The sequence below is a fragment of the Trichogramma pretiosum genome, unplaced genomic scaffold (genome assembly GCF_000599845.2).
Source record: "Trichogramma pretiosum strain Unisexual culture from Peru unplaced genomic scaffold, Tpre_2.0 scaffold30, whole genome shotgun sequence".
Taxonomy (NCBI): Eukaryota; Metazoa; Arthropoda; class Insecta; order Hymenoptera; family Trichogrammatidae; genus Trichogramma; species Trichogramma pretiosum.
This window is the reverse complement of record NW_019641675.1, coordinates 555,342-570,824: the sequence shown is the minus strand read 5'-3', so window position 1 is coordinate 570,824 and position 15,483 is coordinate 555,342. Positions and strand designations below refer to the sequence as shown.

The window sequence follows — 15,483 nt, the reverse complement described above, 5'->3', positions numbered from 1 at the left end:
TAATTTTTCCCGATCAGCCGGCCTTGCTTCGTGAGTACATAGACGCGACGATAATCTATTAAACGTTCCAACTGGAATTTTTGTATTATGAATCTCGAGGTGCTGCTCGATGTACCACGTGTCTTTGATTTATCTTTCATTTCGTTCCTCGATCGATTTTTTTTTCTTCACATCCTCGATTCAATTATATATCGCAGCGCATAATATAATGCGTGCATCGTTACGCGCGCAGCGATGCTGATGATGATGATGATGATGATTTCGGCATACCTCGGCGCAGAAGAAGAAATTCGATCGATATCGAGCTCGAGCTGAATAGTTATATCTCGGCACTCGCTCTCGGGGCGCGCGAGTTTATATGCATGCCATTAAGCGATCTATAGGCATATGTGGGGTGGCGGGTTATAACAAAAACAAGATCGAGTCGTATAATAGCATCGGCGTGCGAGTGCGAGGGCAGAAGGTATATATCGCAATAGGAAAAAAATAACAAGTGTTGCATTTATATTTATCGTTTATGATGCGCCTCGTTTCACGACTGGTTATATAGGTTATAAATCTTAAGCCGTTTAATATGCAAATCTTTCTTTCTTCTACTCTTCATATTATGTGCGATGAGATACCCGAGAGTCGTTGCGATGCCTCATTTCTTTTTTCTTCTTGTTTTTTTTTGTTCATCTCGCTTATATACCGAAACTAAAACGCAGAAGAGAGAGATGAATCGAAAGGATAATTTGATTATGTCATTAGCCAACGGTAATACATAAGACGGCGCGAGTTCGATGTGCAGCTCTCTTTTGCTTGGACTGCACACGCGCTGTAGGCGAATTGCACGCGCGCGCGGCCACGAGGTGCGAGAATGACTAAGTGGAACCTGAGATTGCTTTGGTGTACTCGCACACAGACACATACGTATAAAGTTGCACACATACTCGAGTATATTATACACACACACACACAGGCACGACGGAAGTAGTTTTCATTATTTTTGATTGCTCCATACAAATTCGAGAGAGAGATTACACGGCGCAAGTTTCGTGCAGGCAAATCATTACATTTATTTTATACACAAAATTTGGCTTTGAATTTTTTCTTACAAATTTGCACGATTGTAAGTATATTACAGCTTGTGCGTATTATATGTAAGTGCACGAGGCCTGCAGATCGAGCGCGGCGCGGCGTCAGTGTCTGCGAAATCAACGCACGGCAAGGTGGCATATTTCGTTGTCACGCAATCGCTCGGCTTACATACACACGAAACATACCCCGCCGTCCCCGCAGTGTACACGCATTTTTATACGTATACATGCAATCGTTATTCGCCGTGATAGTTAAATTGTTTATTTCACCAAAAAAACAGCAGCAACGTAATTAATGCAGGCTAGCGCGCCGTGGCAAACTTTTTCTTGCATTTATGCATTGCACACTTTGTATTATACGCGAGTGCGGCTGCTGCGCTGCATTTTATGCGTTTCCGCGATTAAATTCTTAGCTCGTCGATACACACACAAGGATTATAAATACACGTTACGATGTATGGTCTAGACCCCGAGAAACGTAATATGTACAGTAGTACGCGGGCGGCAGCGGTGTGCTTTTTGCGTTAAAAAAGCCAAGCGTCGAGCTGAACGATTTTTCTCAAGCAATGTACATGCGCGCCTTGTAATATTTTGTGCTATAAGCACGTACATGCATTATTTCACCGCTGCTGTTTTTTCTGTACTCTTTGCGTATACACATTTGCTTATACTTACATTATACACACGTAGAAGCGGAATTAATCATTTATCCATGCGAGATCGTACGAAAAAATGAAAAAAAAAAATCTCCTTGGCAATCGCGACCGGAGGCTGCTGCTCACTTATACACACACGTACGTATATAATTTATAATATTATAATTATTATTATAACGTGGCGTCAGAGTAGGCAAAGTATAAACACACACTTTTTATACGTCACGCACGGTCAGTCTATAAGTGCCGCCAATTAATTGGAGCACTACGTATGCGTGCTGCTGCTGCTGCGGCGCTTTAATTCGTCCGCGTGTATTCGCGGAAAAAAAATCTGATCGATGCCACATTCGGTTCGGGTACAATTAAATTTTTTTTCGGAGCTCGTCAAGCAGAGATACACAATTGAAATAAAACTCGTTTATTTCTTCGATTGTTTGCGCGCCACCCTCGTAAGTCGTGTGTATAGCTGCGGCGTATTATAGGTACACATACACACGAACAGTACGACAAATCCTCTCATCAGTAGATTACACTTGCGCGATTCGCAATTTCTTTCTTTTCTCTCACTCCAGCAAAGTAATCTTCTTCTTCTTCTGTAGCCATGCTGCGGCGTGTTTTCGCATCGTCGTCTGCGTTAATCCGACAAGATGTGTATATAATACGTACCCGACGAACCTTCCGCGCGTACTTCATCGTCTTTTTGGCTTTCTTAGAAACTCAACGCTATATATAAACGATACATCTATATACCCATGCCGTTTTACGATCGCTTCAGTGTGTCCACTCGCTCTCATTGTCGCGCATTTCCTTCCTTCGATATATTGTTTTGCGCCCGCGCGCTCGATCGCCCCGTGCAAAATAGTGAAGAGGCAGCACACACGGAGCAGATGCTCGATCGGCACCTTCTTCTTGGCCTCTCTATTTCTCTCTCTCATTCGCTCTTCATCGTCTTTTTTTCCATGAAGTGTGCTTCGATTCTTTTATATTAAAAAAAAAATACCTTGCGGCGTTCTCTGCTATAACAAATGAAAAAAAAAATAAAAATACATTGACTTTCATTATCATCGGGAATCATTCGCCTCGACTTACAAGTGTTATATAAAACGCGCATAATGTATCGAAAACGGAAGTTCCCTTTTCATTCTCGATTTCGATTGTTCGAGGCCTTTTTTAATATCAAAAAATAGACGCTGAAAAATGAAAATCTCCATCAATTTCGTGTTTCGCCGTTCTGGGATAGCGCACGCGGTACTACAATGGCTTTGCACGAGCAGCAGCTTAGAGTTCATAAAAATGACTCTCTTGACGACTCTCGAAATTCACATTATATACGTATTTACGCGCGTGAGCAGACGAGCTTGAAAGTAAAAGTCGAGGTATATATCCCCATCGAGCCAAGTAGTCGCTCATTTTTTTTCTACGCGTAATATTGTTATTATTCCACTTCACTGGTATTTATGCAGTAAACGGAAAAATAAAGGATAATAAGTAGATATCGTTTTTAAACGGCAGCGCGCATGCGGCTTATATGGTAATATTACAAAATATCTCTCGAAAAATAATAGCAGAGTAATGAATTTGCGCGCGAGTGGAATTTCGTTCGCGTACGATACATATTGTGTATTTGAAATTATAGATATTTCGTTCCTTATATATATGTACCAGCAGGACGAGTAAATACAAGAAGCCATTCATTAATTTTCGGGAGCAATTGTGTGTCCGCGCGCTACTCGCCGAGGATAGAAATTTTTCTCGACGGCGGACGAAAAAAATCTCATACGTGTATATCGTTATACTGTTTACGAATAATAATTAAGCCCCCGAGTTGAAGTTCGTGCCCATGCACGAACATCACGGCAGGAGCAAACGCGTGTCTGTGTGTGCGAAGTTAAATCGATCATAGAAAAATGTGGGAGCATCACCATCATCATCATCGTCGACGGCCATCGACGCGCGCCCGCTCAATATTCCCCGAAGGCCATAAAAACAGCTTTTATAAGTGTAATTATTCTCTTTCTCTCTCTCATTCTGGTGCGCGCGCGCGCGAGAGAGAGAGCGCATATATTGAGTGACGTTTGACGTTTTGCGGGTGAGCTGCCGCTCTCCTCGGCGGCATTATATATTATATTATATATAGCCACCGCAGTAGCCCAAAAAATATTTTCAAGTCTGCCGGGCATATCCTCGTATCGGACTTTAATTTTCGCAGCAACAGCCCCATTATTATGTATTAGAATCCGAAAAAGACGAGTAGCAGCGTCACGAAGAGTTCATGTGTTGTGCGCCGCAAGTACGCGTGTGTATGGGAATTTAAATTTTTGCATACGTTGAGTTGAAAAAAAAAAGGTAAAATTTCTTATGTGTGTGTGTGTGTGTGTGTGCGAGTGCAAGCAAGCAAGCACGCGCTCGCCAACTCGCATTTGTGTGCGCTAGTATTATATGAAAAGGCGATGATTATACGTATTTTACACGGCTCCTATAGATACACGATATATATGCGCCACTGCAGCAGCAGCAGCAGCAGAGACTTCACTTTTCGCTTCAAATCATCAATAATCCTAAATCGATTCGGGTCACGTCTGCCTCGCGCCTTCCGTGCTAGGTGTACAGTAGCAGAAACAGCAGCAGCAGCAGTAGCAGTAGCAGCAATGACGTAAGCGAGTTTCTGCGTAAACAGTAGCAGCTCTTTGGCGCATAGCAAAAAGGATCATCAGTTACCGGGGCCCCGCGTAATTGTCGAAATTCCAAGCTTCTCTCGAATTAGTTGCTGCAGCAGCACAGCAGCATAGCCAATAGCTACCTTTACTTTTATCTAATATATACGTAGATATCCTACTCGAGACGCTAATTAATCGTCTCTCCGCTTCTCTTCCTCTCGATGCTTCGCAAGATCATATACATTACTCCGATGTATATAGCAACGTTGTAGAGGCGCTGCTGCTGCACACCTCGCGTCGATTTATACTCGACAAAAGTCTCGCGGATGAAATTATAATAATATTATTACACGCACGACATTGCGAATATAATCGGGTATATATCAGCCTGCAGAGGAAATCGAGCCGCGCACTGCACTGCACAACGACGACGCGTCGTGCAGCCGCATGCACGGGTTAAGAACGAGAGAAAGCGAAAAGATAAAGAGACCCGTTGGCCCCGGAGCCGTGGGAAGAATGAGTTACGCATTATAATGCGCGCGCGCGCCAGCCAAACGATATATATAAGCTGCACACTGCCGCTGCAGGGCAGAAACTCATAGCTGCGCGCACATTTTATTTAATAATATTATCCAGAGTCGAGGCTGTAGTACGTTTTATAATATAACGTCCAAAACGGTTGATTTGACGATACGCGACGATAACGATTTTTCCTTTGCTGCATGATATGAGTCGCGGAAAAAAAAGGATCGCTAAAAGAGAGTTGGTTCAATGACACGCGCACGCGGCTCCGTATTATAATAGTATATCCTCGTAAACGAAATTTACAGCGTGTATAAAAGTAGCTATTACAATCAAAGAAGATTCACTTTGAGTCTTGCGGGGCTCTCTTCTGCTCTTCTTGTGCTCGCGCGCGTACGTCACATCAAAGCATCGCCACATTGTTGGCAAGTACTCGCGCCCCCGAGACGAGTATAGTATTATGGAACACCAAGTGTTTAAGTGTGCGTGCGTATGTGCGTGTAATATACACAAACAGAACGAAGAGATTTTCCTTTTTAACTTGCGGCTTTGCTCTTGGCCGCCCGCGCGTATTCACGCACTTACATACGTACTCACTTACGCACAGTACAAGCACATGACGCGCTAATTGCGTGGATTTATTTATAACGTCGAATCGAATTTTCACTGATCGCTGTGTAATCACGAAGATGGACTCTCTTAGCAAAAGATAAGCTTGTCTATACGGAGTGTATACTATAAGAGGAAATCGGTCAGCCGAGAACAAAACTTACCGCGATGTCAGTCTATACGTATTACAGGGTGTTTACATTACGCGCTGGTATACGCGATGAAAGGACTTTGAGAACGGCTTATCGTTCCCCCCCTTTGTTTTTAGCCGAGGTAAATTATTTTATATCGACGTAGTCGACTCCGACTCGCGTCGAGTGCAGAACCGAAAATACAAGTAATTGACTTTTCAAGCCGTTGAAAAATGCACGACTTTTATATACTCACATGTGTCGGAGGCAAAGTGAAGCCCACCCAAATCGTCGTCGTCTTTCGCTTGCTCGCTCGACGCGCCGCAGTAAAAAGGGCCTCGAAGCTAATGTAACGAGACAACGCTTGTGCTGTACTCGCGTATCGAGCCTCGAGCCACACCCTTGCGTTTTCGTACTTTATATAAGAATTTCATTGATAAATCGGTGAGACACATTTCGCAAAGTTCAAAAATTTCCAATCAAAAAGGCAACGTGTGAGAATCATAAAATATCAGACCAAAATGCTTTACCTTATACAATTATTTTCACTTTGCCGATTGCAAGTTTAACGAAAAAGATACTCGCCATCTAGCGGTGATCCGTTCATCGACATTTTGAATATTTTTCAATTATTATACTTTCGGTCATCAATCGTTGTGTGAGCATCAATTAATTAATGAGTATTAATGATAGAGTTACAGCTGTAAGAATAAAGAAAGTCAACGCAGCTCGCAGACTCCGATTACTATATTACATATCGATCGCTCGACTGCAACACGTCCATTGGATTCTCAACACTATAACCACATCGCAATATCTTTGCACCTGCGCGCCATACACGAGAGAGAAGCCGCGCGATATATAAGTAGATATAAAGAGGAGAGGAAGTCGAAGGGGAATACTCGAGTAGGCGGAGGGATTTCGATTCCCCTCCACGCGGCTGCGGCTTCTATTGCAGCGCGCGCGCGAGAGGAGATAAGCTCCGGCCAGACTCGATTAAGCTCGATCGAGCAGGAGGAGCGTAACTGTATATATATGTACGACGCGCAACAAGTGGCGGCCGATTCAATGTGTGTACGTATCATAGTGGGGGGTATCGGATGATATTCTCGCATAGTGGGTGTTCGTGTTGCGTATCATCTAATAAATTTATATGCTACATTCGAACACGAAGAAAAAAATACAATAAATATTGTTAGAATTCATAGTAAAAGTTATTATAATATCTAGTAATGAGATGACATCGACACATTTTAGTAATTTTTACTTTATATAGCCATCAAAACAAACATCATATTTTCCGAAATCGCGCTTTGACTCATATACACTTATTTTTACTTTGCTACTTGCAGGTTTACTAATATGTAGGTACTCGCCATCTCGTGGTAGAGACTTAAAGTGGTATTATCGTGTTGAAAGCAATTGCTATTCAGTCTATTTAAAGGCGTTCAATATTTGTAACATAATTTTATTAACAAAATTGCCGAAAACAAGCCCATTAATGGTATTGTGCCATAATACATTTTAAATGATCAATTTTTGTAATTAGACCATTATTTATATTAAACATTTCCATCAGAGCGTAAATAACAGAAAGAACTTGCAAAATTTGGGGAAATCTGTATCAGACCGAAATCCCACTGTCAGATCAGCAAAGAAATTTTTTTCCGCCTAATAATGTACGCGAGCTTGACACGTTATGTCTCTGTTTTTCATCGGAATAGCTACATAAAAATTTCAGGCAAAAGTCTAAGCGCTTAAGAGGCGATAATCCCTCGCAGTTCTCACGGTCTCACCTCGTGAAATGCACATTATCATCTCATATTTATCTATCTCTGCATAAGAATCTGCTGCAGAGAAGAACTGCAGCAGCAGGCAACACAAAGAGCGATCGCATGGCTCTCTTTGACGAGAGCAAAACGACGACAATCGTACGCGCGCGCGTGTGAGCATGCGTGTGTGGTTCTCGAATGAGACGAGCCCAACAGCGAAATTCATCCTTTTTTTTGTTGTTGCTGTTGTTGTTGCTGCTGCTGCTGCTGAACGAGCAGAACATAACTTCTCGTAAAAGTCTTCAACGCCAACGCGTTTAGCCCCGCGCCTCTTTGGCCCAACTCCAATCGATTTTTTCGCGTGTGCATTTATATACACATACAACTCGAATGAGATGCGCGTACTGTCTCGCGAGACCATAAAAAATCTAGACACACGCTCGAGAGCATATATATATATGTGTATACGTGTGTGTGCGTGTTCGCGATTCGTGTTTTACGAGGTTCCTGCGAGCAAAAAAGCGAGAAAGAAACAGGATGAGCTATACAGAGGATGGGATAGGATAAAAAGAAGCCGAATAGGCTTTGGCACGGACGCGTGCGCGCGTTTCGATTTTGGAAGTTCATATTTGCGATTGATAAACGATCGTAGATCAATGATTTTAATGCAGTGAATCGAAAGGCGATTAAACGAAACACTGTTGTGGAGGCTGGGAGTGGAGAGACGAGCTTATACAATGTAGCCTGCATACGTACGCGCGTTGTGGCATGTTTCATGGCTTTTTTGACGACTTTTACGACTCTCGATGAGATCGCGCCTCGTAATTCTTATTAAATCCGCGTATACCGTGGCCCAGCCCGCACAAACGTATTATATCAATTCGACGCAAATAATAATATACATCCACACACAAACGCAAACTTTGTATGCGCGCTGGAATCGAGAGAATGAAATTGCTTTATCGATGATCGATATTATATGCAGGCGGCAGCAGCAGCCCAACGATCATAAAAGTCCCGAGCTGGCGATAATTCCAGAAATTATGAAAGCCGTCATTATTCGATATTGCGAATTTTTTCTTCACTCTTTTTTTTTCCATTCTTTCTTATTCTACTTTTTTTCTGCTGTTTTCAATTATACGATCGAGCTGCTGCTGCTGCTGCCGTTGCTGCGCGCTTTTATATGCATAGAGAGAACTGCCTTTCCTCGAAGCTTTATATATAACTTTTTTATCGAAATTTTTATTCGTGCGAGAGGGACACGCTATTATTAAAAAGTTCCCACATATTCGCATGTGTGTGTATACGGGATTATATTTTACACTGTATTACTCGCGCGAATATACGTATAGAACGGCGCGCAAGTTTTGCTAATATTAAATAGCACCAACGCAGCGCACACACACACAAACACAACTACAGAACTCGCGAGAGGCACGCAATAATCATGCAAAGTAGTAAAAACGTCGCGTGTATTTCACGCCGTTCTCGCGCGAGCCGACTCCACCCCCCTGCATGCCAATTTAACCCTGCCTGCTATAACTGCAGCATGTACATATAATACGCGTGCCCATGCGCTCTCACCGCCGCCGCCGTATTATACGACTTTGAGATCCCTCCCTCGAGTAATGCACTTCCTTCGGTGTGTCGCGCCTGCACGGATTGCATATTAAAAAAAAAGTAAAATAAAATAAGTTGAAAAAAACAAAGAGAAAGAAAATGAACAGGCAAAGCGAGTGATTTTCTTTTTCTCGCCCGAGGTCGCGCGGAGAAATGTTTAATTTCAACCTCGGTTCGTATCGATTTAACTTCGATCAAATTGTTAGGTGCAAAAAAAAACTAGAGCTCTCGAGCTGCATTAGTCGTACACGTTGCATTGTACCTATAAACGGCTTTGTAATCCCTTTTTTCTTTCGTAAAAGTATGCACACGATGAAATAGCGCAAAAAAAAAGGAAAAATAAAATAAAGGAGTATCGATGTTGGTTCGATAATACGTGCGCTAGTAGTAAAGATTCCAGGAAAAGTCGTATAGAAGAGGCATAAAACGGCGAGGCGCGCGAAGCCAAGAGGTCGCGAGCTATATGGTCGGAGGCAGCTCGCATGTGTTTAAATGCTTATTAGAATCCGACACACCTCTCTCGTATTCCTCGATATAAGGATTTCATGAGGTAAAAATTAGAGCAGGCGCAGCTTTATGCACACAACACACATTATATACTTTATATTGTCAATCGTGCCGATTGGCGCTTGCGTTAGATTCTCTGAATCGTTTTGCAGCCGATCGATCGTGCGAACTGGCCAAAGTCCGGAACGAAAAAAATTCAGAGGTAGAGAGAGAGGTAAAATTACGATATTAAATATCAGAAGCAAAGGGCGTCGATTCGTCGCGTAAGGCACACGAAAGAATAAAAGAGAGAGAGAAACGTCGCTAAGAGAGGAGGCCTTCGTATACATTATATACCTATAGAGGCATGGCGCGCGGTGGCGGTAGTAGGCTATTATAAAAAATAACTGCTGATTGGACGCCCTAACGAGAAAAGTCGTAATCGCGTCCTGAAATCTGCCGCCGCTCCTTTTTATAAATAAATAGAAATTCACGCGGGTTCGCACACGGTTTGTGCGGAATGATCGTCGTTGTTGTTGTTTTTTTTTCTTTTTTTTACTTCGCTGCATTTTACGTACGTATATATATAAACAGTAATAATGCGGTGAAAACAAAAACGAATAAAAAAGAAAGAAAAAATCGGGCTAAAAATCGCACCTGCATTGTTGGCCGTTGTTGTTTTTTATTTTCAACATTTTCATCGTCGCAAATTTTCATGAATATTATAAATGTAAAATACTACCACGATGCTTGGGCGAGCTTCATGGCTTCGAGAGGTCTCGCGTAAGACAAAATATTATCTGCCCCTATGTAATTATCCAAGTACATCTTTATAATACATCTTTCTCTTTCTCGTGTGCCTTGTGCGCGCGCGCGTACACATATAGGCCCACGAAAAAAAGGGCAACAAAAAAGAAAAAAAGAAAGAAAGAAGATATAAATATAACAAGCCCGAGCCTCTTGATATATTATATATGTTATAATATAATAACCTCCGCCATTTTTCCCCTCTGCCAAGTCGGGTTTGATGCTGGTGGTTGGTTTATCGCGTATATAAGAAGGGGAGCATATATCATGGCGTAATTACCGCGGCGGACGCCGCCGCAGCCGCGTTCCAATGGTGGAGGATATATTCAACATACACACACACACACACACATATCGTACGTACACCTTATACATAGCAAGTACGGAATATAATACGTAATGAAACCTGGGCCGCCTGATAGCCCAAAATTACCGGTTCCCCCACTCGTTTGCTCGCGCGCCACCCATATACATTGTCCATGTGCGGTATCTTCGCTGTATGTATAATATGAGTGCTACGTGCACTCGGAAAGAGAGACAGAGAGAGAGAGAGAGAGAGAGCGAGAGAGAGAAGAAAAAATGGCCGGCCATATATTTTATACATCGTACTTGACGTATCTCGTCTCGTCTCTCGTCTTACTCTCTTTTTCTCTCCTACGCGACCTTATTCGGTAAATTTGTGATTTTATGAGCTAACTACTCGCGTGTAGGTAGACCGTTTCTTTCAAGGATTATACTTCGGACTCGCGAGTCGCAACGCTGCTCGTCAACGTCGTCGAAATTGCATCCGAAAAATGTGCACATATTACGATAATTACACAACAACACTTACTAGGAGTGGTCAATCGATACACGTATTTAACTCAATTATTTCATTACTGTTTGCAGGTACACCGATCAATCGATTACCGATCATGGCCAAGCACGTGCTCGATCTCTACGAGCTGTACAATCTCGTCGTAGCTCGGGGTGGACTGGTCGACGTGATCAACAAAAAGCTGTGGCAGGAGATCATCAAAGGACTGCACTTGCCCGCGTCGATAACCTCGGCGGCGTTCACGCTCCGCACCCAGTGAGTAGCCAATATAATGTAGATAATATTACGCTTTATTCCGTGAATGCGGCCCGCCACCGCCACTGCTTTTATATCGGACACAGTACGGCCCCGTGGATAATTATTGTCGTGCTTCGCCGAACATTGCGGTAAGAGAGGCATCGCAGCAGCAGCCTCCATCAACGTCGATATCGATTTTCTTCCTCAAATAGAGAGAACTTCTGCACTTCCTCCTCACGGATTTTATTATACAACTGTACTTATTAGTTTATTATTATTTTCGTTTTATACATGTAAGCGCGTAGATATCGGCGATTGTCGGCGCGTTTGTTCTTTTGCAAAACTTCTCTCTTTTTCGCTCTCTCGCCTCCTGCCACTCTCGTTTCCAGAAAAAAAGGACAAAATCGTCCCTTTCTTTTCTTAATATAAAAATAAAAATAAAACATAAAAAGGCGTATATAAGACACACTGCAGGTACTTGATAAGTACGAGCAAATAGCAGAGCTCTTCCAACTCAACAAAAAAATACGTATATGAAAAAGAGGAACCCTTTAGAGCCAGCAGCAGCGGCCCTTGTCACTTTCATCTCTCGCAAAAATAAACCTGCATGCGTACAATATACGAGCGAGAGAAATGAGACGAGATGAGAAGGTCCCTTTCGTTTGTTTTGCGCAGTCGCGCGTTGTTTCGTACATTTCGACAGATCTTTTGTTTGACTTGCGTGAAATTTTCAAGCTTTTAGTCCTCGGGATGATTTCGATCGAACGTATACGAGTGTATATAGCGTATTTCACCTGCTTTTGACGTGGACGACGAAAAACTCAATATTATCTTATTGCTTCGCGACGAGTATACTCAAAGTAACTCTCTCTTTCTCTCTCTCTCTCCCTATCTCCTTTTTTCACTCGAGATATGTTTGATCTTTGGCCATGCATATACCAAAATTCCGAGAAATGATTTAAATTTTTTACTCCGGCATTTTTCGGACGATTTAAAGAAAAAAATATAATGATAGACCCTCTATCAATTTTCGTATAATATTGATAAATTTAATTCTCCCGGACAAATTACCGATGTCGGAAGAGAAAAAGCGAGACAGAGAGTGGGAGAGAAAATAAAACGAAGACGACGACGAGGAGCGAGCGAAAAGTCGTAAAAAAGTCGCCGCAGAGCAGTCGAAGGTAAAAATTTCGTGTCTGAAGATCATCCGTCCTTCAACCGTTATAAATATACCATCGAAAAGTTCATATCCTGGGCAACAATAACAGCTGGTACGACGTTGCCGCCTTCCGCCCGAAGCTTTCGATCGCCACGCAGTACATATAGATTATTATTAATAATAATATAAAGACGAGAGTTCGCGCTGCCGAGAATATATTTTTTAGCACGATATAAAATGAATAATAACCTCCCCGCGCCGTATACACATACATACGTCGATATCTGGCGTGCATCGCTTGTATTGCCCCACACATCATCTTACGCCGGGGCACACACAACACAACACAACGCGAAGACCTATAATTCGAAACTTCGCGTCGTTTCGCTTTTTTACGATTGTCTTGTCTGGGCCGCGCGCTCGGCTCGGCTCTCTTCTGCGCCCGCTTTTTTTATGTCCGCATATAGCGCACACTTGGCGTGCGTGTAAAATTCACCAATACACATACTTGTGAATGCGCGCATGTACGCGCGACTAAAGGGGGTATACGCGAGAGGGGGGCTAACTTTAATTAAACCCTCTTTCGAAGCCGCGAGCAGCAGCGGGCGGCTGAGATTTGGCAACTCTTTTACGATCGAACGATGAACTTATACTATAACGTGATTGTTCTATTCTTTTGTTTTTAACTGTATGGTTGCTGATCGTAAGAATGATAATCTCACATGGCGACGCTTCAAGTGTCCGTTGGATCTTTATTTAGTTTCTCTCGTCAAACGGCTGATCGGTGACCAGCTTGCTCGATTTATTTATATACATACATCAACGTACAATGTCAGTTATTCGTACACATACCTTACAAACGTTAACGTTATTTTTCTTCTTTACTCTTACAGATACATGAAGTACTTGTACGCGTACGAGTGCGACAAGCTGAATCTGTCGACGCCGGACCAGCTAACCGTGGCCATAGACGGCAACAAGCGCGAGGGCCGCAGGACGACCTACAGCAATCATCGCGAGCTCACCCCCGAGATCATGTCGAGGGCGGCCATGAACGGCGCCTCTAATCCCATGTCGCTGCCGAGCAATCTGGCGCCTCTGCAGCTCGTCGCGGGCTCCGGAGTCGGCCAATCGGCCGGACCCAGTGGCATGAACGGCATCTCGCAGGCCCAATTGAATCATTACTCGCAACAGCTGCAGCAGCAGCAACAGCAGCAACAGAACGCCGCGGCGGCGGCGAGCTTGCAGCTCGGTGGTGGCGCAGCGTCCAGTAAGTTTTTCTTCTTCTTACTCTTTCTTTCGACGATCCTTTTTTTGCGTTCTTTTTTTACTCTTTTACTTTTCGTGTATTTGCACGCGTTGCGCACCGTGAAATAAAATAGGAGCAAGGAACTGTGTATGGGGTGAGCTAGGGAATGATAATTGATCGGCGCGAGATGCGCTGTTGGGTGGCCGACAGGCGTTAACGGATGACTCGAGCGCTAACGAGCATTCCGATTGCCGCTTTTCTTCTGCAACCGCACACGCACACACACACATTGCGCACCCGAGTCTGCCTTCATTTTTCTTACTCTCCTTGCCTCGCTTCGTCTATGTACGTCCTACGTTTTGCTATTCGTGCCAATAGCCCTTGGGGAAGGTGGGGGGACATTTTTTATAAAATTTTTCTTATAAATTCAAATTTTTATAATCCATTTTTTATAATACCTATTTTTATAAAAACATTTATTTATAATACCGTTTTTCATAATAAAATTAATTTCTAAATATAAATTTACACGTATGCAACGTATGTATACACCAAGCTCACCGACTTATTTGTCAACATATGTATATACAGCAGAGCTGATCCGATCAGATTCGTGAACAGAATTTAATAACTATACATCATAACGTCTTCGATAGGCAACAAAGTAACGGTTTTAATACATATCATGGCCGAGTTGGTGAAATCCCGACGTTCCAGTTATCCTCTATCCTTAGCAGGTTTTTTGTATTGTAAAACCATGGGAACTATAGGACAACGAGCGTAATGGCTTTGTAAAAAGACCCGTCAGTGTAGTGCCCGAGCTGTGACCAGCGGTGGTCCAGAGAATTTACAATTGGTGAAAGCTCATCCCGAAGCACCGCCCGCACAAGTATTACGTACTGAGCTTAAAGATACCCCTTCGGTTAACTTTATTAATCTTATTCAATTACAATCATTTGCGCATTATGATTTGCTAAATAAAAATATTGGTAACATTATAAGATTATAGAATTTGGATTTATAAAAAATGGATTATAAAAAAAAAATTTATAAAAAAAATTTTTTTTAAAATGTACCCAAACCCTTGGGGAAACACGAACTAGATATAGTACTATAAATATGTACAAGAGACGATCTTGAAAGCTAACTTTTGTGTTTCATTATTGCAGGCGCGAATATCGAGCAAATGAGCGAGTACTTCAGGAGTTTGCAACGCGAGATGAACGGCCAGCACGGCCAACCGGCGGATCTGATGGCTGCCGCTGCCGCAGTGGCCAGTCAGAGTATGGCCGCAAAATTGTCGCCAACGCGCAACGGCCTCGAGCTACTTGAGATGTCGAGGATCCACTCGCTCTGGAACACCATCTACAATAACAACATGCACCCGGCAGTGTCGGCCGCCGCGGCCGCGGCCATAGGCTTGAATCAGTTGAGCGCCGCCGGAGTAGCCTCGTCGTCGCCCCCGCCGCCGTCGCGCGTCAACACCACGTCTCCGCCTCTGCGCTCCATGGAGTCGGTCGGCGAGCAAGAGCAGCAAGAGGCTCTGGATTTGGGTGTGAGAACTTCGACGTCATCGTCGCCCGTAGCGCGCAGCCCCAAGCCCGTGACGAAACGAGAGCGCGAACCCGAGGAGGAGCTGGTCAACCAGACGCCCAAGAAACAGTGCGTCGTTCGCTGCAAAG

The 15,483-nt window shown here is 43.3% G+C and overlaps 1 protein-coding gene across 3 annotated transcripts in view; it reads left to right on the top strand.

The window, feature by feature from the left end:
* The window catches only part of LOC106653051 (AT-rich interactive domain-containing protein 3A-like), a 46,243-nt gene that overhangs the window by 30,161 nt on the left and 599 nt on the right, over nucleotides 1–15,483 (top strand). For all 3 annotated transcript variants that reach the window (XM_014372282.2, XM_023460691.1, XM_023460692.1), the window contains exons 5-7: nucleotides 11,228–11,411; nucleotides 13,446–13,822; nucleotides 14,971–15,483. In XM_014372282.2, coding sequence (XP_014227768.1) covers nucleotides 11,228–11,411; nucleotides 13,446–13,822; nucleotides 14,971–15,483 — 1,074 coding nt within the window. The remainder of the gene's footprint in view (nucleotides 1–11,227; nucleotides 11,412–13,445; nucleotides 13,823–14,970) is intronic.